Genomic DNA, 25,193 nt, shown 5'->3' on the forward strand with positions numbered 1-25,193 from the left:
CTGAGGTCCATCCTCGGCGTAACGTGGAAGGACCGAGTGAACAACGAAGCAGTGCTATCTAAAACTAACTGCAACAGTATTTCAGCTATCTTGAAGCAGAGACGACTCCGCTGGCTGGGACACGTCCACCGTATGGATCCTGACAGATTACCATGTGAGGTGATGCTTGGAGAGATCTCTATAGCCAAAGGACCTGTAGGACGTCCTGTATTGAGGTTCAAGGACTCCTGTAAACGAGATATCGAGAGCTTTGGAATCGACACAAACAGATGGGAGTCACGGGCTAGCATGAGATCAGAGTAGCGTGATGATATATCATGTGAAATGTTGAAGCGTGATGAAGGCTTGTTAGACAGATTAAGGCAGAAAAGGCTTCGCAATGCTACCATTGCTCCTGCCTCAGCAGCCAGATGCACTTGCGACAATTGCGGCAAGAAATGCCGTGCTGCCATTGACTTGACAAGTCATATGAAAAAATGCAACCCATAAACACACAGACACTGCAACAATCATCTACCAAGATGTCGTGGCCAATATATATATAGTTTCTGGATGCTCCATATTCGGAACATGTGAACACTGTACCAAAGTAGTACATATTTTAAGTGTATTTATCATAATTTTCTGGTTCGAAGTATGATATTAACTAGAGTATCATATTATTATTCAGTTTCTGAAGCACCTCACAATCTATGTTCTTCAAGTCAGTAGTTAATGTCACCATTCCCTCCTTTTAAATGAGCTTTGAGTTACACTAAAGCGCTCCTCAATCTCATTTATGATTGTTTGCGTATCAGTACCCATTCGTCTTCCGCACATGTTGACAAATGTTGTTTAAAAAATATAATAGGAAATGACATTGATCTTCTCAAATAGAAAATAAACAAATGATTCTAGACAAGTTACTGTGAAGTACATAATCGTAAAAGCCAGATTTCACATGCGTATTTTTAATCATTCTTCTGGAGTCTATCATCTTTTAAAATTTTTAAATGAGCATGATAAGTAACGATGTGATGAACTTTGGCATAGATGATACATTTGAACGTACGTTTCAAATTAGCATCTAATTGAAATTTGTTGCATGAAGTACCATCGCTGTGGTTAACATTATTTAGTTGTTCGAGTAGGAAGAAAGATGGTACGACGAAGAGACTTTCATTCTAGACTACAGAAATAGTTAGTAACTAAACCCTCGGACAACCCATTAATTGGCACTAGCATTGCTTTTAAAAAGTCGTAACTAAAACATCTTTCATAAGAAGGTATTTTTGTTATTATTATTCTGTTCTTGCGTATCTTATCATATCAACGAATGCTTTGTTCGAATTAACACTGTTTTGCCGAAAAACGGAGTATGATAATCGCTCAAATATATTTTCCCCCTTTTCGTATGAGATACGCAGCCTAACAAATACTAAAGATGAATATGGTGACCGCAGTGAACTCTGTCGGTAATCACAGAAATTACAATAGACCTAGCAAATTCCAGAAATTTCTGCATCATTTAATACAAATGAATGCTCCAGAGTTGTGTATATTCGACGCCTTCTATCTCAAATACCTTAGCATCGCTGTTCCACTGGTCTATTAATAACCACGAGACTTTTACTGGAAGGGAAAATAGTTTGTCCCTGATCGGATTTGTCACCTGCAATGTAAACGTTGAAGCTAGTCTTCATCGTTGCAAATCAATGCTCTTGCATCACAGGTTATGGTTTATTTGCACACGGCATGTGGTGTTCTTTAAAATTATATATTATACGACAGTATTATTTGTTACGCCCTCTTATCAAATAACAGTAATATTTTAGCCAAATTGGATCATATCTGCTTTCGTGTGCTACCGTCATCTCGCGGTAGTTTATGGAACTGCAGCCGGTTGATGTGTGTGCAGATCGTGCTGTTGGTGGTTATATTTGTAGTAAAATAGTGATAAAAGTCTTCAAAAGCGCATAGTGGTGGTGTCTTTAAGTTGTCTGAGCACCTGCAAAAGGGCTGGTGCGTTTTATGGATCCCAGTATAGGTTGGTTTCAGCCAGAGCAAGACGGACCATCGAAAGTGCTGTGGACACGCATTTGGGAAGCCCAAAAGGGGCTTGATAGTATGAATATTATAGATACTAGTCCAGCAATAGGACAGAAAGGACAGGATTACATTCATTTAGATAGTTTAACGAACAATGAAGATTTTCATGATCGTGTGATAAATAATAATACGTACTACAAGCGCACACGCAGGAAAAGGAAAAATCGTGCAAGTACTTATGGCATGAACTTTAACCAGGCGTCGTTGGTTGGTGAGCACGGTGGTTGCCCATGGAGAAATTCGAATAAAACCTACGGCCGTGGTGTCATCGGGTATGTGGTTTTTTTTACTCAGTTCGACTTTCGAACGTTTCGTATCGTAAATTATATGCCTCTTAAAGCTAATGAAAGAATACGATTTTCAGTCTTCATGAAGAGATCGAGGACTTTTACGAGTACATGAGTCCAACGCAAGCAGAACATGAGCTTCGCCTTAGTGTGGTTCGAAAGATTAAAAAAGTTATCCGTAGTTTGTGGCCAGATTCAACAGTTGAAATATTTGGAAGTTTCAGGACAGGCCTTTATCTCCCAACAAGGTTAGTGGGTAGCATATTTCATTTTTAGTTAAAAAAATATAAAATAGTTGTACATTTTTAAGTGTCAATTTAATAAAAATACGTGTCAGTTATTATAGAATTAATTGTCGCGTACATTGTTGTGATGCGGTGGTTGAAATGTTTTGGGTGTAGAGCCGATTGTTTATTTTTATCCTGTAATAAAAACAAGGTAAAAATCCAATACAAAACGCTGGAACAGTTCAGTCTATGTAGGTATAAGATTTTCTGCATGTTCGCAAGCTTTATGATTTACTTAACATTTACTGTCTTTTCTATCAATTCAGTAGGAAATGTTATGTGCTGAACCAAGTTTACAAGTGTTATAAGCGTAAAAGTACGAAAAACCAAGTCAGGGTGTACCTCAAAAATAGTAATCTAAGATGTCAAATGTCAGTGTTAGGACAATGGAATTATGTATTTTTTGAAGTAGATCTTTTCCAAGTTTGAGTTACACTCCAAAAGTATATTTCAGACGTGGAAAAGATATCAGCAGCATGTTTATTGCAATTTGTGCAGTTAGTTGATAATGAACAAACTTATTACTTCATTCAGTACAAAACATAGAAAATAGTATTCTACAGATTGCGTAATTATTTAAAAGAGTTTGGGAACCAGTTCGTGTTTTTGGCAGTCATAGCATCATCTTTTTTCTCATAGGAATCATAGTTCAGCAAAATTCCATATTCACCAGGCATGCAACTACTCATGTCTCTATCCTAATTTTAAGCTAATAAGGCAATTGCCTTGTTGTGAATGTGACATTGTTCATGTGGAAAGTATCTTCCTTTCTGTATTGTACACACACGGTTAGAATTATTTGTTTTGTACTCGCTGTATACATTTTGACATCACAATATATTTTGCACATAATTGTTATAGTTTTACTGTCCGTGAAAGCTGAAGTTGACACTCGTGTATGGTTGTTCCTGTCAGTTATTGTGCGGTGCTAACTTAGTTTGCGCAGACAGTAATATTGATGTCTTGTAAACAAGTTGAAGACATGCTGCATCTCAAAATTGTTCGTATACAGTGAAGAGCCTGTAGGTAGAACGAAATAAACAGTGGGCCAGTTGCTAGCAAATATTCTTCACCCGTTACTGTATGTCACACCTCTCCACCCCACATTTCCTACCCCGTCTCCTGCCTCATAGCACCACTATGTGTTTCTCATTCAGCAGGACTGAATTAAAGTGGCTCATAGATTCGTCGGACTGTTACACACTTACCATGACAGCCTATGAGCATGATGCAGTTGCGTATTTGATCTAAAGATTTCTGGCACCTCCCACACCTTTGGAATATTTCCATAGTAAAATATTTTGATAAGTGTCGGGCTTCTCAATTGCATTGAGATTATGTAAAAATTATGGTACAAATTGCTACCATCAGCATTTTGTACCATGATGTATTTCACACTACAATCCCGTGATCAGGCATTCAATCGTGTAGCTATTAATTTTTGCGAAGGCATTTTCAGATAAGTCGGTGTCAAAAGGGAATGTCCATTACTTGCTGGAAATAAATGAAAGGTAATGCAAAATTTTGTCTTACATGTGCTGGAAGAAACATAGGAAGGAAAAAAAAAAATCTGTTGGACTCTCCTGATGTTTATTCAGTCCGCTTGCTCATCTCTTTTTGCCATAAGCGAAGCAAGACTTATACCACTTTTTTTGTATCCTAGGTACACTAGTCAATGGTGTTCACTGGGATGTATATGTTGGAGAATTTTTTCAGTATTGGTTTGGTTGGTCCTTCCAATGTGCATGTCAACTGACACACATTCACAAAGCTTGAGCAGAACATTGGCAGTAGCTTGATTGTGTTTAATCTTTTGAAGTGTGATTACAGTTTGTGATTGTAGCGTAGCCAAAGGTCTGGTTAAGTTTGGAAGAGTGACAGTTTAGTTGATGATTGGCGAAGTCAACAAAATAAACCTTGTTATGACTGGTCTTTTATGTATGTCAGATTTTGTTGAGTGGTTTATGTTGCAACACTGATGATTCAGTGCAGGTCTGTGGTATTGTTAGGTTGATTGTTTCCCAAATATATCAGTGGTCATTTACACTGCTGAAGCTTAGGCCAGAAGCCCCCCTGAGGTTCTTAGTGTATTAATTCATTTGTTCTGGACACATAGTGCCAGACATCTTATCCGGACTTATTGTTCAGTATCACTGATGTGAAATATCATCTGTATTTGTTCTCTCACAGTGACTGGGAAAAACTATCTAACCATTATACTTAATTAGTTCAGAACATTGTTCTAAAAAGTGAAACATTCTTTTCGTGCTGTTACTAAAATAAGTTCACACCTTGATTTTTGAGGTAATCAAAAGTCTGTGAAATATGGAAGTGATCCTCTCTACAGTCAGTCAATTATAATGATATTTTACTTTTTTCTTGTTTATGAACACCTTTGTGTCTCATGACGACAAATCCTCTCATTTTATAGAAAGACAAGACTCTTTTCACAAAAAACATGGAATGGTTCGCCATGATTTACTTTTGGAAAGTGCCATTCAAGATATTGCACATAGAAACATTTGAAAATGAAAATAGTGATCCCTGCTTTTGGCACTGTGTTTTTCTTCTATTGAGAGGAAGGAGAGGTTGATAGGGGAAGGGAGCAGGTCATTAACTCTTAAACTAAGAATGACCCACCTGTTGAGGCTGAACAGAGCGAGGTGGCGCAGTAGTTAGCACACTGGACTCGCATTTGGGAGGACAGCGGCTCAATCGCGCGTCTGGCCATCCTGGTTTAGGTTTTTCGTGATTTCCCTAACTCGCTTCAGGCAATTGCCGGGGTGGTTCCTTTGAAAGGGCACAGCAGACTTCCTTCCCCGTCCGTCTGTAACCCGATGAGACCAATGACCTCGCTGTTTGACCTCTTTCCCCCAAAACAACCCAACCCTCTTGAGGCTGACCCCGGAAGAGATCACCATAAGGACGAATCAGTCATTTCTGTCTTAGTAATTTTTATCACTATAAGCCTACTCACTTGAATTTCCTGTATGATAATTTTCCCGTGGTTTTGGGCCACAATCACGTAATACTTTATAAATGAAAATTCCGTTGCATAACTTAACAAAGAATTCTACGTATATTGAGAACCTACCCCCCTCCTCCTCTCTCTCTCTCTCTCTCTCTCTCTCTCTCTCTCTCTCTCTCTCTCTCTCTCTCTCTCCCCCCTCCCCCTCCCTCCCTCACCCGCCCCTCTCCCTGCCCCACCCCTTGGACTCTTCACTTAGAAAGTGTCATTGAAAATTAAGAGATCAAGAGCCCTGAACCAGATTGGAAAGGAAATACTAGTCTATAAAAACCTACTGAGGAAGAACATAAGTTCCTCAAAATATAAGCAGCACAGATACCACATGAAAAGCTACTTTTTTGTGGGTGAAATAATTTCATGACTTTATGTGGAAATAAATTCTGATCCAAATGTTCCATACAGCATTGTAATACCAGGGGAGAAAAGGTAGTGAAGCAATTATGTGTAGCAATTTGAGAACCAAAGAAAATATTGAATAGAATCCATGTGCAAAATAAATACATTGAACCTGGAAAGCCGCATATCAGCTGCCTTGGCGTATGCCTGAGATTTGAAAAATGCTTAGAGATCTTTGATGAGGAAGAGAGTATTTTTGAGTGTCCTATGAACACTTGAGGAAATTTGTCATGATAATCTTTACAATGAAAGGATAGCACTGTTACGAAGATATATGTAAATTATGTAGTGTACCCCTCCCCCCTTGTATTTTTCGTACTTTATTAACAGTGTATATGCATAACAAGCATCAAAATACTCTTTGGATACATTCCCATTATTGTATATACATTTCCTGAATTTACCTTGCAGTTTTCGTTTTCACAGCGAAAAGTGCGTTACCTTCGTAGTACCATTAACCTTCATAGTACCACTGTGGTCAGTATGATCCCATAAGCACATTGGAAGATCATCTCACTATGCTTTTTGTTTTTTACCACCAAAATATGACTCCCTGAGTTAGTTGTACCTTGCGATGTTTTATATTTACAACACATTAAAATTTATTCATTAGTTTTAGCGCTGAGTACCCCTGGAGTCAGTATGTCCCCAATTTAAATTTTTTTGTTCATTGGCTGTAATCTTTATGAAAACGGTATCATCACTGTTACATTGAACAACTGTAATGTATGTTTTTATGTTGGTTCATTAAGATACTGACTGTATATCCAGCATATTGCTTTGGGTCTATATGACCGCTTTGCTACACAGAGAGAAGAAACCTGGTAGCAAATGTTAACATTAGGCTACACATCATATCAGTCTGTTACTACAGTCTTCATTTGGCATTCAGTCATCGGCTTCGCATGCTCTCAACCATATTACAATCTTTCTACCTAACGTTGACGTCATGCTGCACTACAAATGTTAGTCGCAACAAAAACAACCAAAATTTGAGGGAAGCTGTGAGGGATTCAAATTTCACAGACCAGCCTAGTAATATTTTAGAAGTCAACAACAGAGAACTGCAGTAGTTCACCATAGTTGTCAATGTATTCTCTTTTTGAATTTGCTAACTTCTTCAGTACTTCTGAATTTTTAAAATGTGGTGACATCTGTTACAAAAATTTAGTATTTATTTTAGTGATTAACAATCTGCTGATGTTTGCAGTTTTATGTGTGGAGGAATTCTGTTTGACTGAGTTGATGGTTTTGTAATCAAGTGCCTGAAAATCCTCATCTGTTGGTCAAGTCGCCACCAGCAGTGTCACATGCCTATTCTCCAGAAGATACTGGACACTTTCTACTGTGTATTGTGCAAACAGATTTGGAATTTTACACAGGGCACTGCCACAAAATCTAGTGCTCAGGAACTTTGTCACCAACTCCCCTCACATCACCAGAGAAATATTAGCATTTAACATTTCTTCTGCCATCAGAGTGAAATGAATATGTACATACAACGGTGGGAAAATAATTTGCATCTAATTTGTAAAAGCTGAAGGGCTTACATTCTAGAGTAGATGAGTTCAAATTCTGAAATGTCCTTTGCTTCTAAATGAACCCACCAAACATTTTTTGTTCGAGAGTTTTCGTTCACTGTACATACTTAAAACAGCATATATTTTCCAAATTAAAATTACTTCATTATGTAAACATCACATCAGTGTGGAACACCCCCCTCCCCTCCCTTCCACACCCACCAATTGAAATAGAGCACATTATAGGCCAGCTTTGTAATCTTCACCCAATACTCCCACCTGTATCATAAACAGAAAGAAACTGTATGTATCTAGATGGTTGCTGTCTGCTTCAAAGTCAAATTTGCCTTTCCCGTTAGCTTGGCTGTCCATCTAGGCTCATTTGTTTTAATGTTCTTATTTTAAACCTGTGACAAGTATTCCTACAGTGCCTTTTGATGCCCAGCTCTACTTGAGGGCATACACAGCATTTTATTCTTTTTGTTGATGCTCACATAAGGTGAATCCCTATCCAGACCTAATATGGACATTTCTCTTCTGCCCAGCTCCATGTTTGTCTGAAAATCATAAAAGCCTTTCTCTGCCAATTTATGATTTGGTGTCACTTCCATCTAAGGTTTCTTGTATGTCGGCCAGAATAAAGGTCAGCTGGACACTTTCTACTGTGTATTGTGCATCATCTCCCCTCCACCATCATCATCCTTGCCACTGCCGCCACATCTGCAAGTGTTTTGTACCACACTTGTCAAAAATAAAAAAACTTTTCCCTGTTTCTGATCCCTGACCTACTGATTGACAGAAGGGTAGATTATTGCCAGATAAGAAACTTGGTCTTCATTGGAGGGGGACTGGTCATTCCAGCATTTGCCTGAAGTAATTCAGGAAATCTACAGAAAGCTTAAATGGTTAGACGGTAATTTGAGACCTGCTCCTCCAAATTAAAAATCCAGTATTAACCCTGTAGTACCTGAATTGTTTTTGTTAATTTTTCTTACATTTGTTACTTCTTCCTTGTTAGTTGTATTGAAAAACAAGTATTTAAAGTGAAATGTTTTTACCTTTCTTGTTTTAATATACCGTAATTTACCATATACGTAATGCTAAGAACTATTGAGTGTTGCATACATTTATATGGATAGTTTACACATCTTTCTACTGAAAGAAAGAAATCTATCACACGTGCAGATTACAAATGTAATGAGTTACTTGATGTGGTATTCCATGTTCATATATTTTCACAATTGGTTGGTTTGTTCCATTACACTGGAGCTCATTTTCTACTGTACAGGAGTACAGGGCTGATCAAAGTCCTTTCGGTGGTGTTGCAAATCTCCTCAACTTCTCATCGAAAACTTATATCAGCAATAGTATTTTCATTTTTGCAGGAGAGTATCCAGGCATTGCATACAGTGACATCCAGAAACCAACTGAGAAGAGCCCAGAACCGTTACCTGTTGGAGATATTTGTTTTTTACTGACTCACATTTTGATCCCCTCAATCAGTTTCCCCTATGCACACGTATTCTGTAAGGGTGGAGGTTTGAGGAAGTTGTATGTTTACTTGATGGCTAAGGATATCTTTTAACGTTAGTTACTGGGTTTACACCACGTGGGTTTGCAGCTGCAGAAGCAATGGAGTTATTGTGGCATTTACACAGAAAAAGACCTACCTACCTACCTCTCTCTCTCTCTCTCTCTCTCTCTCTCTCTCTCTCTCTCTCTCTCTCTCTCTCTCTCTCTCTTTTCTTTCAAAAACATCCTAGGTTCTGGGTTTGAACCCCACCACTGCTTAAATTTTGAATAAAAATAAGCAATAGTGGCCAAAGACTCCTGGAATAAGTAGTTACCTCACTCTGCCAGTGGCCTCGTCAAAGAGGGCAGAGAAGCGGACAGAGGTTCAGGCCACTGTCTTAGCCTTGGGGTGGGAAACTGCCCCTAAAAAGTACAAGGCTCAGCAGTGATCAAGGGCATGAGGATGGAGAAGGCAATGGAAATCACTGCTTTAAAGACCCATACATGTGGCTTGTAATTAAAAAAAGTGTTATAGTGATCTCTCCAATGGCAGTAGATTCTGGATTGGTCCACCTTTTGGATCTCTGTGGGGTTCTGCCAAGAGGGAGGTGACCATGAGAAAGATTGTATAACCAACAAAAGTATAACCCCTCCCGAAGAGTTGTGGGTGTAGAATGCCTAAATTTCAAAAGTGGTAGGGAAGCTAGAAAATTTGATGAGGGAAACACTAAAGCTCAGTCTAGACACAGTGAGGTTCATTGAAGTGAAATGGGAAGAGGGCAACAATATCTGGTCAGATGAGTATAGGATAATATCAACAGCAGCAGAAAAAGTAGGGCAGAGACTAAGCTGCTGTGAACAGTTCAGTAAGAGGGTTGTTTGCATCACACTCTACAACGAACAAACGCCCAACAACAATAGTTCAGGTATACATGGCAACGTCACAAGCAGAAGATGAAGATATAGAGAAAGAATATGAGGATATTGAACAGGTAATGTGTACTTAAAAGAAGATGAAAATCTAAGAGTTATGGGGGATTATAACTTGGTTGTTGTGGAAGACATAAAAAAGGGTTATTGGAGAATATGGACTTCGTAGTAGTAATGAAAGAGGAGAAACACTAATTAAGTTCTGGAATAAATTTCAGATGGCTATAGCGAATACTCTGCTCAAGAATTGCAAAAGGGAGTAAACTTGGAAAAGGTCGGGAGATACGAGAAGGCGTTGGATTGTAAGGTGTACCCAGGGGCTGATGTACACAATTTGGTAAAGTTGAAGAGAAGGCTGAACTTTCATACTAATCAGGAATAAACCCTGGACAAGAAGTCGGATACGAAAGTACTAATGAAGGAAAAGATATGCAAGAAGTTCTTTGAGGCAATAGATACTGTAATAAGTGGCTCACTAGGGTGTTCAGTTAGGTACAAGGAAGGTAACTGCGAAAAAAGTATGAGTAACAGAGGGAGTACTTCAGATAATCAACAAAAGTAGTACAGAAATGCCCAGGGAAATTCACAAATATGGAAATACAAGTCAAACAATGGAAAATCTGGGATGGAATGATGGCATTATTATGAAAAGACTAGGTGATAATCACCATGAAGCAGAGATGTTGAGTTGCCAATAGGCACAACAAAAGACTGCCAAACAAAGCTTTTGTCCAAACACGGGGGGTCTCTCTCTCTCTCTCTCTCTCTCTCTCTCTCTCTCTCTCTCTCTCTCTCTCTCTCTCTCTCACACACACACTCACGCGCACACACACACACACACACACACACACACACACACACACACACACACACACACACACACACAGTGCGCGCCGTTGTATTTGAGTGAGATACTGTGTGCGTAGGTGCATGCACACGCGCGCGTGCTTGTTTATTTGTATTGTCTAATTCTGATGGAGGCCTGTTGGGCCAAAAACTTTGTTTGACAGTATTTTTGTTGTGCCTGTATGTGACTTGGCATCTCTACTACATAGTGGATAACAAGTGGCCTTTTCATAATATTGTGAGAAATACAAGTCACTTAGGAATGAAATAAATTGGAAGTGCAGGGAAGCTAAGGTGAAAAATGGCTACATGATAAATCCGAAGAAATGGATAAAGAAGTGATAGTTAGAAGGGATGACTCGGCATATAGAAAAGTCAAAACAACCTTTGGTGAAATTGAAAGCTGGAGCATGTAACACTAAGAATGCAGAGGAGAGAGCTGATAGATGGAAGGAGTACATTGAAGGCCTCTATAAGGGGGAAGACTTATCTGGCAACATGATAGAATAAGAAACAGGAATTGATAGGGAAGAGATAGGGGTCCAGTATTAGAATCGGAATTTGGAAGACTTAAAATCAAATAAGGCAGAAGGGATAGATAAAACTCCATCAGAATTTGTAAAATCATTGGGGAAGTGGCAGCAAAATGATTATTCTTGGGTGTAAAATGTGGAAGACTGGCAACACACCATCAGACTTCTGGAAAAAATAATCCACATAATTCCCAAGATTGCAAAAGTCAACAAGTGCAAGAATTATCGTACAGTTAGCTTAACAGCTCATGCATGCAAGTTGCTGACAAGGCTAATTTACAGAAGGATAGAAAAGAAAATTGAGGATCTGTTAGTTTACAATTAGTTTATCTTTAGGAAAGATAAACATATCAGAGAGAGAATTGTGACATGGCGATTAGTGATAGAAGTAAGACTGAAGATTAATCACAGCAAGTTCGTAGAATTTGGTGACCTAGAAAAAGCATTTGACAATGAAAACTGGTGCAAGGTGTTTGAAAACATGATAAAAGTAGGGGTAAGTGATAGGGAAAGGCAGGTGTTATACAAGATGCACAAGAACCAAGAGGGAACAGTAAGAATGGGAAACCAAGAACAAATTGTATGCATTAAAAAGGGTGTAAGACAAGAATGTAGTCTTCCGCCCCTGCTGTTCAATCTATACATCAAAGGGGCAATGACGGAAATAAGAGAAAAGTACAAGAGTGGAATTGAAATTCAAGGTGAAAGGATATCAACAATAAGATTAGCCAGTGACATTGCTGTCTGCAGTGGTATTGAATAAGAATTACAATGTATGTTGAATGGAATCAACAGTGTAATTAGCACAGAATATGGATTGAGAGTAGATCGAAGAAATATGGAAGTGGTGAGAATTAGCAGAAATCGGAACAGTAAGAGACTTAGCATCAGAACTGGCGATCACGAAGTAGAAGTAGTTCAGGAATGTTGCTACCTAGGCAGCCAAATAACCCATAACAGATGGAGCAAGGAGGGCATAAAAAGAAGACTAACACTGGCAAAAAGGGCATTCCTGGCCAAGGCAGGTCTACTAGTGTCAAAGATCGGTCTTAATTTGAGGGAGAGATTTCTGTGAATGTATGTTTGGAGCACAGCATTGTATGGTAGTGAGACATGTATTGTGGGAAAACCAGAATGGAAAAGAGCAGAAGAATTTGAGAAGTGGTGCTTTAGAAGAATGTTGAAATTAAATAAACTCGTAAGGTAAGGAAAGATGAGGTTCTCCACAGAATTGGAGAGGAAAGGAATATACAGAAAACACTGACAAAGAGAAGGGGCAAACACTGACAAGGAGAAGGAGCAGGATGATAGAGCACCAGTTAAGACATTAGGGAACATCTTCCAGGGTACTAGAGGGGGTTAAAACTGTGAAGGAAGACAGAGGTTGGAATTCATCCAGCAAATAATTTTGGACGTAGGTTGCAAGTGCTGCTCTGAGATGGAAAGGTTGTCGTGGGAGAGGAATTCATGGTGACCAACATCAAACCAGTCAGAAGACTGGAGACTAATAAAAGATAAATGAGATATGACAGTTGTTTAATTGAGGGAGAATTTACAGTTTCTGAACGCAATGGAAAATTATTTTACTAGTTATACTGAGTCTAAACCCATAGTCTCATGAGATTTGGGATGCATAAGTAATGTTCAAATTCAGTTGCCAATTGTTTCCAGTAATGTATTACTTTTCAAAACAATTTAGTCAGTTATGAAAGAATAGGTGTTTTGAATGAGCTTAACGAGGTTATAGAAGTTCATTGTTGTCTTAAAAACCAGCGAAAGTCCAGTCTTGTCATGCGTACCCTTAATATAATGCTGACAACAATGGATTAATGATATTGCCAACACCTCTCTTCATTTCTTTGGTTATGGATTTGTTACATTATACACCTAGTATCTGGCGTGGCAATTCATGTGTAAGTTGTCCAATGTATTACTTAATTATTTTGCAGGTGGGAAGCTGCTTTTCAGTGTTTTTGTTCCCTACTATATTTGAGCAAACATTCACCACTTTAGCTGCTATAAGTTCAGTCAATCATACAATGGAAGACCCAGGATGAAATAATGATAATATTGTGAAAAGGGCAGATTGCTAATCACAATATAGTAGAGTCTTTGAGTCACAGATGGGCACAACTAAAAGGCTATTACACACGTAAGCTTTCAGCCAGGATGAGGCGAGTAGCAGTGTACACTTTTCCTAATAATTCAATCATATTATGAGAGAGCAAGCTATCCAGTTTCATTGATTTTGAAATATTGCAAAGGCAGCAAGTATATGAGAAGCTAACTGCAAATACTGTATAGTTGGATGGATAAAAAGATCTACTCACAAAGCAGCGGCAGGAGAAAAAGCATATTAAAGATATGGAAATGTGTGAGTTCTTAGTCAGTGGCTCGGTCTTCTGGCAGAAGGGTTGAAGGTAAAGGAAGAGGCATGGAAAAAAGGACTAATGAGTTTTAGGAAATGGGGAGAGTTACAGAAAAGTCACTCAGAAACCTAGTCACAGGAGACTTTCTGGGCAACATGATGAGGAGAGACTGATTGTTGGTACCTGCGGCCAACAAGATTAAATTCAAACCACTGTCCTCATGCAATCATAACATTTTATTTACACAATTTATTGTTCTCATTCATTAGAAAAAGAGTGTCAAAGAGAGGTGACAAATCTTTTAGCATAGATTTGTGTGAAGGTGGTATGGGCTATGAATATTAGTATTCCACATAATTTTTGCCCCCAAAAGAGAGCATTTTTGCAATTTACACGTATGTGTATGTGTTCATTCCCATATGATACATAGACTACTGTTTTGCATAATTGTTTATACAGAATATTCTGAAACGAAGATCTCTTGGCATAATAATCTGTACTTTGATGTCAGATTTTTTTTTTATCTTTCTTGTTATACATGTTGCTTGCATGAAAACTAAAATGGACATTTATAGAAATTGTGATGTCTTGATATGATGTTGTTAATGATGTTATTATAGTAGTAGCAGTAGTACTATTTTTATTATTATACATTATAATATGCTAAAAACCTACTTGTATTGATTTCAGTGATATAGATCTGGTTGTGATTGGCAAATGGCAGACCCTTCCACTTCGGACGTTGGAACAATCGTTGTTGGAACACAACATTGCAGAACCATCATCAATTAAAGTTCTTGACAAGGCTTCGGTAAGTTATTCACTTGCAGTATAAAAATATTAAGTTGTTTTTATTGCTCTGGTCAAAGAAATAACTAGTCTGTGTAATGCTCCGTTGTATGGGAGGGCAGGGTTTGAATGCTGGCCCTAATGATCGTAATTTATCTTGTCAGACAATTTCTTATCCTTTCCCTCCCATACCCAACTCTCCATTGTTGATAGCTTTGTCACAGAAGTTAAATGTAAATCTGTCATTGAGATGTACCCAGGATGTTGGACCTAGGCTATTTCTGTCTGCAAAAACACTTCAAGCTGCACAGGAGAAAGTACCCCTCACTCACCTTCAGAAGCCGTGATATTGACACAATTCAGTGTTTTACGCCACTAATTCCATAGAAACAGGATTCTTGTTTCACTTGTGTATTCCCCATGTAAAATTTGAAATTGTCGTGGTTCATATTCTGACAATATTGTAGTCTTAAATTGTGTCGGTGGAACAAAATGATCAGTATCTAGTTTTTAGAAAATGGATACCATAGCAGCAATCAGTTGGATAATGGAGTTCATAAAGACAAAATTGATAATGAGTGTTATAATCATGCTGAGCAAACTCAGTACTACTAGTGGGGGTAATGTGAACACCCATGCTCAGCTGTAACCCTGGGTAAATTACAGGCTGTATTTGTCCATAGTGAATGAAGAGGAATTTTTCTTGTGTTTATGCAATACATACAGGAATAAAATGTCAGCAAAATGTATAAAACCTGCAATAAGTGAAAAAAGAAGTAGCAACAACATAAATTATTAATTAAATATTGAACAAGGTCTTGGATAAAGAATGAGATAAAATGTTGAGCATGTGTAAAACGTACTGCAAGTGCTGTATAGTACAATAGTTGAGAATGACGCAACTTAATTTCAGTTACTGTAATCAACAGTACCACAATGAACAGTGTTCTCTACACACATTACATGAAAGCCTACACATTGTTTTGCATTCTCTGTAAAATGTTGTACAAATGTGATTTACAATACCCAACTCGTTGAAAATTTCTAACACACACAACCACAAAGCATCAGTAACAAATATGGTATTGTTCCACTTCTGTGCTTTGAAAACATAACACATATCAGAATTTAATTTTGTAGAATCCTACAATTACAGCAAATACAGTGTTGTTTGGTTTTCAACCAGTTGTTTTAACTTTAAAATGGAATAGAGTAATGCATACTACATTATACTGTCCTACTTCAAATAATCAGTTAATTTGTTTCTTTTTTACATTTAAGATGGGCGTGCACATTTTACATTTAATGCAGAGTTTTGAAACCAACAATCTGCAGGAAACAAGAATTTGAAAATAGTATTAAATTGTTGTTAGTAATCCCAAAATACGTTACAAACAGAAATGAACTTCGGACTTCATAGCTGATGCTTTTGTCTGAAAATGTAATAAAAAATTATTGTGTTTCATATAAGTTAAAATAATTGATGTTGTACAAAGTGATTTTGTAAGTATAGCATTTACATAGAATTTAGATGGGACCATTAAATTTTGCTGTTACAGCCAATATCATTAAAAGCGATGTTGCTATAAAAAGTAGTGACTGTATTAGCAAAAGATGTCTGTATAATGGATCTGTTCACAAATATACCAACAGGTGAACAACACTGAATTCACTTGCTTTCATGTGAGTAATATCTGAGCCAACTGTGAACTTCATGTATTTTTCGATAGTAATCACCTGACCCATAGCAATTACCCATAATACCTTGGATTTAAACATGATAGAACCGTTTCATTTAAACAGAATCGAACAAAGACTGCAGATAAAGTGAGATCAAGAAATACTATTCTGCAAAAAATGTACAGTACAAACTGGGATTCTGCAGCGTTGGCTCAAAGATCACCTGCCCTCTGCCTTGACTTCTCAGTGGCACTAGATAAACAGCAGCCACCTGAAGCCCGTAGATATGCAACTAAGTTGATGTACATATATAAAGTCAACTCCCATATTCTCGTTACGTGTCCCGAGCAGCATTTCACCACCTAGCCTGAGAGGAAACAGTATCTTTCGGAGGAAATATAAGAAAATTTGCAACAATTAACAGCTGCCAATTCATGAGGATGTAACTGCTATCCACATCAGCAGACTCCACTCCAGATGAAAACCACTCCGAACAGCTAGCACCTTGCAGATTCCATGAAGCTTGGAAGAAAGAATAGTACCTAATATAATACTCTGCAGGAGTTCCTTAGCTTTCTCAAAGCCAACAACAATCTGTGGGAATTTGATCTAACCCAAAAGACAAAACACTCAGTATGATTCGGACTACCGATGAGATATGCAGTGACATACTATACAGGTAGGGAAAGACTACCACAGTGGAATGCACCAGTGGGCTCCCAAGACACACTGTCAAACATATTGTTAAAGAATGCCCTCGGAATCCATTCCCTGGAAATCCCTCGGACTTCCTGGACACTAGCAGATTTGATAAATTATACACGGTTACTATAAATGAGCTATTTGTTATCAAAGCTCTGTATTTTCTAAAGTGTCCTATGTACAGATAGACTGATGAATGAAAAGAATCATAAACTCACAAAGTTTGCATTTTGCACCCCACAAATTTTCTAAGATTGCCCCTACGTCCGTCGTCATCACAACAGTTATACTTTCTCGGGGCTGTTGCAATGTTCTTCGCAGTGAGAGTACGTAAACATGGCCCTTAATGTATCAAACCCTCGTCCCAAGGAAAATATTAAAAGGCCTTAGGTCAGGTGACTTGGGAGCCAAGGGAACAGAGCCACATCATCTTCACCACTACGTCTAATCGAGCAATGTGGAACTTTGTTGTTCAGTTTGTGACGAACATTGATGCTCCAATGAGGGGATGCCATGTCTTACGCCAGCCACAATTTACCTGTTTTAATTGTTGCCCAAGCTGCAGACAATACGGTTTGAAATTTAACTACCATCACAAAATCTTCCAAACAATTTTCTGCAGCGTTCAAAGTCTGTGGTTTGCGCAGATCGATGAAGTTTTCGTATTTCTAAAGTGATGTGTAATTGGAATGATAGTGATAAAATTGAAATAAATTGGTATAATTCTGTAAATTAACTAAAAACAGGGACAGACAATTGACATACTTGGTGTTACATGATCAGTATGGAATTTTGAGAATAAAAGTCTGCCATATTCCCACGTTTAGAAATGACCGTACTGCAGATTTTGAGAGTACCAAGGAACACCAGAGGTGCAAATATTGTGAAAGGGAAATGGGAGTTCTCGTGCCTTTTGAGAGGGCAGCTCATGTATGGGTATGAAGTTCAGAAGAATGAATCACAACTTTGATCAAATAAAGATAAATATATATTTAATTCATGAAATGAAATGACATTTGCTAACTAGTTAATAATCGCATATTCTTTGCCCTTGTAGCTCAGACCTTCGATCTGCTGCCATCATTTCAACATTTATTTTTTCTTTAGTAAATATACTTGTTGAAGGATTTCTTCGTGTGCATGTGTATGAGGGAACAATAGATACTCACATAAACATAGTGTTCATGAGCATAACTCAGCTTCTAAAATCACCTTCTCCACCAAGACGCACATACAACTGAGTCAATGATGAACACGGGTAGCTGAGCTTGATTACCAATCTTGAATATGTTCTTGTTTGTTGCTAAACATTTCCTTTGTATAGTATTCTTTTCGACCATCGCATGTGTAAGAAAAAGTAACATAGACAAATACGTGGAAATAAAAAGTAACCATTGAGAATGCGGCATTATTGGAAAATTGAATCGTAGCATGAAGTTGGTAACATATTATAGTAAGGCATTTTAAATAAGGGGGAGGACTCCAGTTGCAGCTGCTGATACATTGTGGATACCCTTAATCCACAATGAAGATCGCTCTGAACAAACATAATGTTGTATGTTGATGCTGCTGTTTTCTGTAATGGAAAAAGAAGACCATGTAAATGTGCTAATTTGATTTTTGTATATATTATATTTGTATATATACTAATGTTAATATTCTGTCAACAAATTGGTTCTTAATTATTTTGTGTGTCCCCCCCCCCTAACAAAAACACACACACACACACACACACACACACACACACACACACACACACACACACACACACAAATTTTTTTAAAAATAAGTAATTAGACATAATTTTTTTTTCTTTTGTAATCTATATTATTCTTATGGAGAAAAATATGTTTTGAAACCATTTTCTGTTAATGAATTCACAGGTACCAATAGTAAAGCTGAAAGATCGGGAGTCGGACATAAAGGTTGACATCAGCTTTAACATGAGCAATGGTGTGAAGTCTGCAGAGCTCATAAAGGACTTCAAAGAGCGCTTCCCAGTTTTGCCAAAGCTAGTCCTTGTACTAAAACAGTTCCTTTTACAGAGAGATTTAAATGAGGTTTTCACTGGTGGTATCTCATCTTACAGTCTCATACTCATGACGATTAGCTTCTTGCAGGTATGTAACCAGTACAAATTAATTTTGAGAGGCTGGAAAGAGCGAGCTTGCTTTTTGTGATTTTTCAAATGTGGTCATGTTCTCAGGTATTGGTGTTCTTGTTGTGTTGCGGAGTTGTTTTATTAGGTATTGGTGTAGTTTTGCTAGAATTAGTCTCTATCTGTGCTCAAGTTGTTTCCATTTTTGTGAATATTACTGTCTTTATTGCATATTTCAAGTAAATAGATAACTATTGGTAAAGGTTATTGATAAAGGTTAATCTTACAGTGGCACACACTTTACAACTGCCAGTATGCATATTTTCTGTATGGAATACACTATGTGGTCAAAAGTATCCGGACACTGCCAAAAACAAACGTTTTTCATATTAGGCGTATTGTGCTGCTAGCTGCTGCCAGGTACTCCATATCAGCGACCTGAGTAGTCATTAGACATCGTGAGAGAGCAGAGTGGGGCACTGCGTGGAACTCAGGGACTTCAAACGTTGTCAGGTGATTGGGTCACTTGTGTCATACGTCTGTACATGAGATTTCCACACTCCTAAACATGCCTAGGTCCTCTGTTTCCGATGTGATAGTAAAGTGGAAAAGTGAAGGGACACGTAAAGCATAAAAGCGTACAGGCCGACCTCGCCCGTTGACTGACAGAGACTGCTGACATTTGAAGAGGGTCGTAATGTGTAATAAGCAGACATCTATCCAGACCATCACACAGGAATTACAAACTGCATCAGGATCCACTGCAAGTACTATGACAGTTAGGCGGGAGGTGAGAAAACATGGATTTCATGGTCGAGCAGCTGCTCATAAGCCAGACATCGCGCCGGTAAGTAAAAAACGACGCCTCGCTTGGTTAAGGAGCGTAAACATTGGACAATTGAACAGTGGAAAAACGTTGTGTTGAGTGACAAATCACAGTACACAATGTGGCGATCCAATGGTGCGTGTGTGGGTGTGGCAAATGCCAGGTGAACGTCGTCTGCCAGCGTGTGTTGTGCCAACAGTAAAATTCAGCGGTGGTGCTGTTATAATGTGCTCGTGGTTTTCATGGAGGAGGCTTTCACCCATTGTTGTTTTGCATGACATCATCACAGCACGCCTACATCAATGTCTTAAGCACGTTCTTGCTTCCCACTGTTGAAGAGCAATTCGGGGATGGCGATTGCATCTTTCAGCACGATCGAGCACCTGTTTATAATGCATGGCCTGTGGCAGAGTGTTTACACGACAATAACATCCCTGCAATGGACTGGCCTGCTCAGAGTCCTGACCTGAATCCTGTAGGATACCTTTGGGATGTTTTGGAATGCCGACTTCGTGCCAGGCCTCACCAACTGACATACCTCTCCTCAGTGCAGCGCTCTGTGAAGAATGGACTGCTATTCTCCAAGAAACCTTCCAGCACCTGATTGAAAGTATGCCTGCGAGAGTGGAAGCTGTCATCAAGGCTAAGGGTGTGCCAACACCCTATTGAATTCCAATATGACCGATGTGGGGGCCGCCATGAATTTGTAAGTCATTTTCAGCCAGGTGTTCGGATACTTTTGATCACATAGTGTAAGTTGCTCAAACAAATAAGCCAAGCAACTTCCAGTCTTCTTATAATTGCTAGTCTTTCAAACAAACAAACAAATCAAACTCCAAACATACTTGACTTATTGGTACTCGATAATACCTTATGGAACAATTTTCTGGGGCCAGTTCTCATGGGAATTAATTATTTATTGGCCAAAAGCGAGCTGTAAGAATATTATCTGTTGGTCACCTGTCGTCATCTTTTAAGAGTTAACGCTTTTTAAATGTACAGTCACAATACACTTTCTGATCAAAAGTATCCAGACATTATTAGTAGACATTAATGTGGGATGTATCCACACTTCACCTTTGATGACTCGAACTCTGCTGAGAACACTTACAGTGAAGTGTCTGAACGCCTTTGAAGTAATCACAGCACATTCTTCCTAAGGAACTGAAACCTGCTAAGATGGTGATGTTAGAGCTGGAGCCTGGAGAACAGTTGAGAGTCTTAACTCATCCCAAAGGTGTTCTTTTGGGTGTTTACTTCATATGAAGTGATTTTGAATCTGGATTTCCATCTTTGTTGAGAGAGACATAGTGCTATATACCATCTGTGCAATTTCCTGTACAGAATTTTCACATAATATGTATTCTGCTCTGTAAGAGCCTAATAAACTATGTTTCTCAAACTGAAACTGCTACAAGCATTAACTTCAATTACGATTTTATTTTTCTATTCATTGCAGTTGCATCCACGTCAGAATGCATATAGCCCAAACGCTAATCTTGGTGTGCTGCTAATTGAATTTTTTGAGCTGTATGGCCGTAAATTCAATTACATGAAGACTGGCATTCGCGTTAAGAATGGAGGCACCTACATCTCAAAGGAAGAGGTGAGTCATGTAAAAAAAACTACAAGTAATTCTTTGAAATGTTGCCTAGTGCAGAAAAGATTACGTAGTAATTTGAGCATTTAAATTCTGTTCTTAACCTTCATCACTACATTTCAGAAAATTTGTATGATAAGCATTGATTGTGCAACAAAAGTGTGTACATGTTTCCTGGAACATCATTATACAAAGCCATGCAACCTGCACATCATTTTCTATTTACATCTTCATTTATTGTTATGTTGTTGTTGTTGTTGTTGTTGTTGTTGGGGGTGGGGATGTAACCCCGCCTAACCTCCAGGAAGACCAGTGATCCAGGCCATGAATACATCGGTCACTGTTCAGAGAGGAGGGTAGAATGGAAATAACGTCTTCATATTCATCTGATACTTGAATCTCTTGTAGTTGCATTTGCCTATTTAATTTTGTTTTAACAAAGGTAGTAAATTATTTCGCGAGTGACGTTTTTAGCCAGAAACTCATTAACAGAGATGGCTGTGTGTGCAGGTGCATTGTCATTTTGGAAGAACCCGTCTTCTGTCTGTCACAGTTCGGGTCTTCTTTGACAAAAACTGCTGCAAAATCTTCTTAAAACTTTCAAATAAAAGGTTTAATTGATAGTCTGATATGGGGGAACAAACTCTGAATCAATGACGCCCTTGGCATCAAGGAAGCAGATCAGCATAGTTTTGACATTTAATTTGACTTGGCGATATTTGTTTGGAGGGGGTAACTATGATGCTTTCCATTGACTTGACTGTTGTTCCATTGACTTGACTGTTGTTTTGTTTCTGGGCCATTACCATAGCACCATGACTCATCAGCCAGTAGTAATCTTTAACAGAAACTCTGGATCAGTTTCAAGTTGTTGTTTCAAAGCATGACATGATTCACCTTACCATTCCTTTTGATGATCACTCAAAAACCAAGGAACAATTGTCAGCAACCTTTTTCGCTTCCAAATCTTCCGTGAAAATTCTACATCTACATTTATACTCTGCAAGCCACCCAACGGTGTGTGGCGGAGGGCACTTTACGTGCCACTGTCATTACCTCCCTTTCCTGTTCCAGTCGCGTATGGTTCGCGGGAAGAACGACTGTCTGAAAGCCTCCGTGCGCGCTCTAATCTCTCTAATTTTACATTCGTGATCTCCTTCGGAGGTATAAGTAGGGGGAAGCAATATATTCGATACCTCATCCAGAAACGCACCCTCTCGAAACCTGGCGATCAAGCTACACCGCGATGCAGAGCGCCTCTCTTGCAGAGTCTGCCACTTGAGTTTGTTAAACATCTCCGTAACGCTATCACGGTTACCAAATAACCCTGTGACGAAATGTGCCACTCTTCTTTGGATCTTCTCTATCTCCTCCGTCAACCCGATCTGGTACGGATCCCACACTGATGAGCAATACTCAAGTATAGGTCGAACGAGTGTTTTGTAAGCCACCTCCTTTGTTGATGGACTACATTTTCGAAGGACTCTCTCAATGAATCTCAACCTGGTACCCGCCTTACCAACAATTAATTTTATATGATCGTTCCACTTCAAATCGTTCCGCACGCATACTCCCAGATATTTTACAGAAGTAACTGCTACCAGTGTTTGTTCCGCTATCATATAATCATACAATAAAGGATCCTTCTTTCTATGTATTCGCAATACATTACATTTGTCTATGGTAAGGGTCAGTTGCCATTCCTTGCGGCAAGTGCGTATCCGCTGCAGATCTTCCCGCATTTCGCTACAATTTTCTAATGCTGCAACTTCTCTGTATACTACAGCATCATCCGCAAAAAGCCGCATGGGACTTCCGACACTATCTACTGGGTCATTTATATATATTGTGAAAAGCAATGGTCCCATAACACTCCCCTGTGGCACGCCCATTGATAACAACATGCTGTGTTCTGTTTGCTAAAAACTCTTCAATCCAGCCACACAGCTGGTCTGATATTCTGTAGGCTCTTACTTTGTTTATCAGGCGACAGTGCAGAACTGTATCGAATGCCTTCCGGAAGTCAAGGAAAATAGCACCTACCTCGGAGCCTGTATCTAATATTTTCTGGGTCTCCTGAACAAATAAAGCGAGTTGGGTCTCACACGATCGCCGTTTCCGGAATCCATGTTGATTCCTACAAGGTAGATTCTGGGTTTCCAAAAACAACATGATACTCGAGCAAAAAACATGTTCTAAAATTCTACAACAGATCAACGTCAGAGATATAGGTCTATAGTTTTGCGCATCTGCTCGACGACTCTTCTTGAAGACTGGGACTACCTGTGCTCTTTTCCAATCATTTGGAACCTTCCGTTCCTCTAGAGACTTGCGGTACACGGCTGTTAGAAGGGGGGCAAGTTCTTTCGCGTACTCTGTGTAGAATCGAATTGGTATCCCGTCAGGTCCAGTGAACTTGCCTCTGTTGAGTGATTCCAGTTGCTTTTCTATTCCTTGGACAGCCAGCTCGACGAGACAGGCGGCACTGAACTGGCAATGCATTGCGCTGTACTTGCCTAGTGGCAGAAATCCATACTACATAAGCTCCACCCATGGCTATGGTATCCCAGTGTTTTTTGGGTACACTTTGTATGGACAAATTAGAACAACTAAATTTAATGAAGTAGGTTAGCTGATCCCGCACGTCAAGGGCCTGCGTGGAAATTTTGCAGTCATTTAGTGTACACTATTGTCTATCTTCAGTAATCCAGAAGGGTTAAAATTTCCTTCACTCTCTTTTGTTATCCTTAAGACTTCTAGGTGAGCTTTTAATTTATTGGCAACTTCTTTATATTTCTGGACTTTGTTGGCTTTATAAAAAATTTAATAACAAACAATAGATAGCAAATGAAGAAAAATACCTGAATTAATTGTTGTTTAGTCTTTTTTACTGTTTGCAACTGTTCCTTGAAAGCATTGAGTATACGATAACGAATTGTGCCATTACATTGCACTGCTTTGGAAAGATCGATGATAATTACTTGGACAAATTCTCATTCATACAGGGGTGATTTTATTTATTTATTTTTTTACCTCCCCAAAGGCATATTGCAATTAGTTCCTTTAACAGCTAACATCAGACAAAACAGTTCTTGCGTACATATTTGTGTAAATTTTATTAACTTTCAACCTAGTGCATAGATCATGTGAACCAAATATTCTTCAGTCTCTTAACTGTTTTCAAGAATTAGATATTTCTGTTACCCAGGCTGTTCTCAGAAAAACTAAAACATAACCGTTGACAGGCAATTCCACTTTTTATATGAGTGAATTATCAACAGGAAACTATTAATTAATTATTACTGATTATTAATTCAGGCCCAGACAGTCAACCAAACTTGTTATTCTTGCAGGTGCAGCGTGATATGGCAGATGGACAACACCCTTCACTTCTTTACATTGAAGACCCACTAACACCTGGGAATGACATAGGACGCAGTTCATATGGTGCACTGCAAGTAAAGCAGGCTTTCAGTTATGCTTATATTGTGCTTACACAAGCTGTGAATCCACTTAATCACCTCATCTATGATGCTAACAAGGCCAGGTATGCTTAAAATGTATTTTTACATAAAGTGAAACATGTGATGAGCCATAGAAGTGGCAGCTGTCTAATATTAAATTGTTCTGCGTACCACTTCTAGACACTTACTGTTAAGTATTGTGTAGATGAAAAAAACAAAGATGTGGGCCAAAAATAGA

The 25,193-nt window shown here is 38.6% G+C and overlaps 1 protein-coding gene across 2 annotated transcripts in view; it reads left to right on the forward strand.

Annotated features, from left to right (window-relative positions):
• The first annotated feature begins 1,516 nt into the window (after positions 1–1,516).
• Positions 1,517–25,193, forward strand: part of LOC124802475 (terminal nucleotidyltransferase 4B-like) — a 43,109-nt gene continuing 19,432 nt past the window's right edge. The window contains exons 1-6 of one of the 2 annotated variants that reach the window (XM_047263274.1): positions 1,517–2,360; positions 2,453–2,623; positions 14,487–14,607; positions 18,851–19,087; positions 21,351–21,497; positions 24,845–25,038. In XM_047263274.1, coding sequence (XP_047119230.1) covers positions 2,011–2,360; positions 2,453–2,623; positions 14,487–14,607; positions 18,851–19,087; positions 21,351–21,497; positions 24,845–25,038 — 1,220 coding nt within the window. In that variant the 5' untranslated portion in view covers positions 1,517–2,010. The remainder of the gene's footprint in view (positions 2,361–2,452; positions 2,624–14,486; positions 14,608–18,850; positions 19,088–21,350; positions 21,498–24,844; positions 25,039–25,193) is intronic. The other variant, XM_047263275.1, reaches the window with a different exon arrangement.

Source organism: Schistocerca piceifrons, chromosome 6, assembly GCF_021461385.2.
Source record: "Schistocerca piceifrons isolate TAMUIC-IGC-003096 chromosome 6, iqSchPice1.1, whole genome shotgun sequence".
NCBI lineage: Eukaryota > Metazoa > Arthropoda > Insecta > Orthoptera > Acrididae > Schistocerca > Schistocerca piceifrons.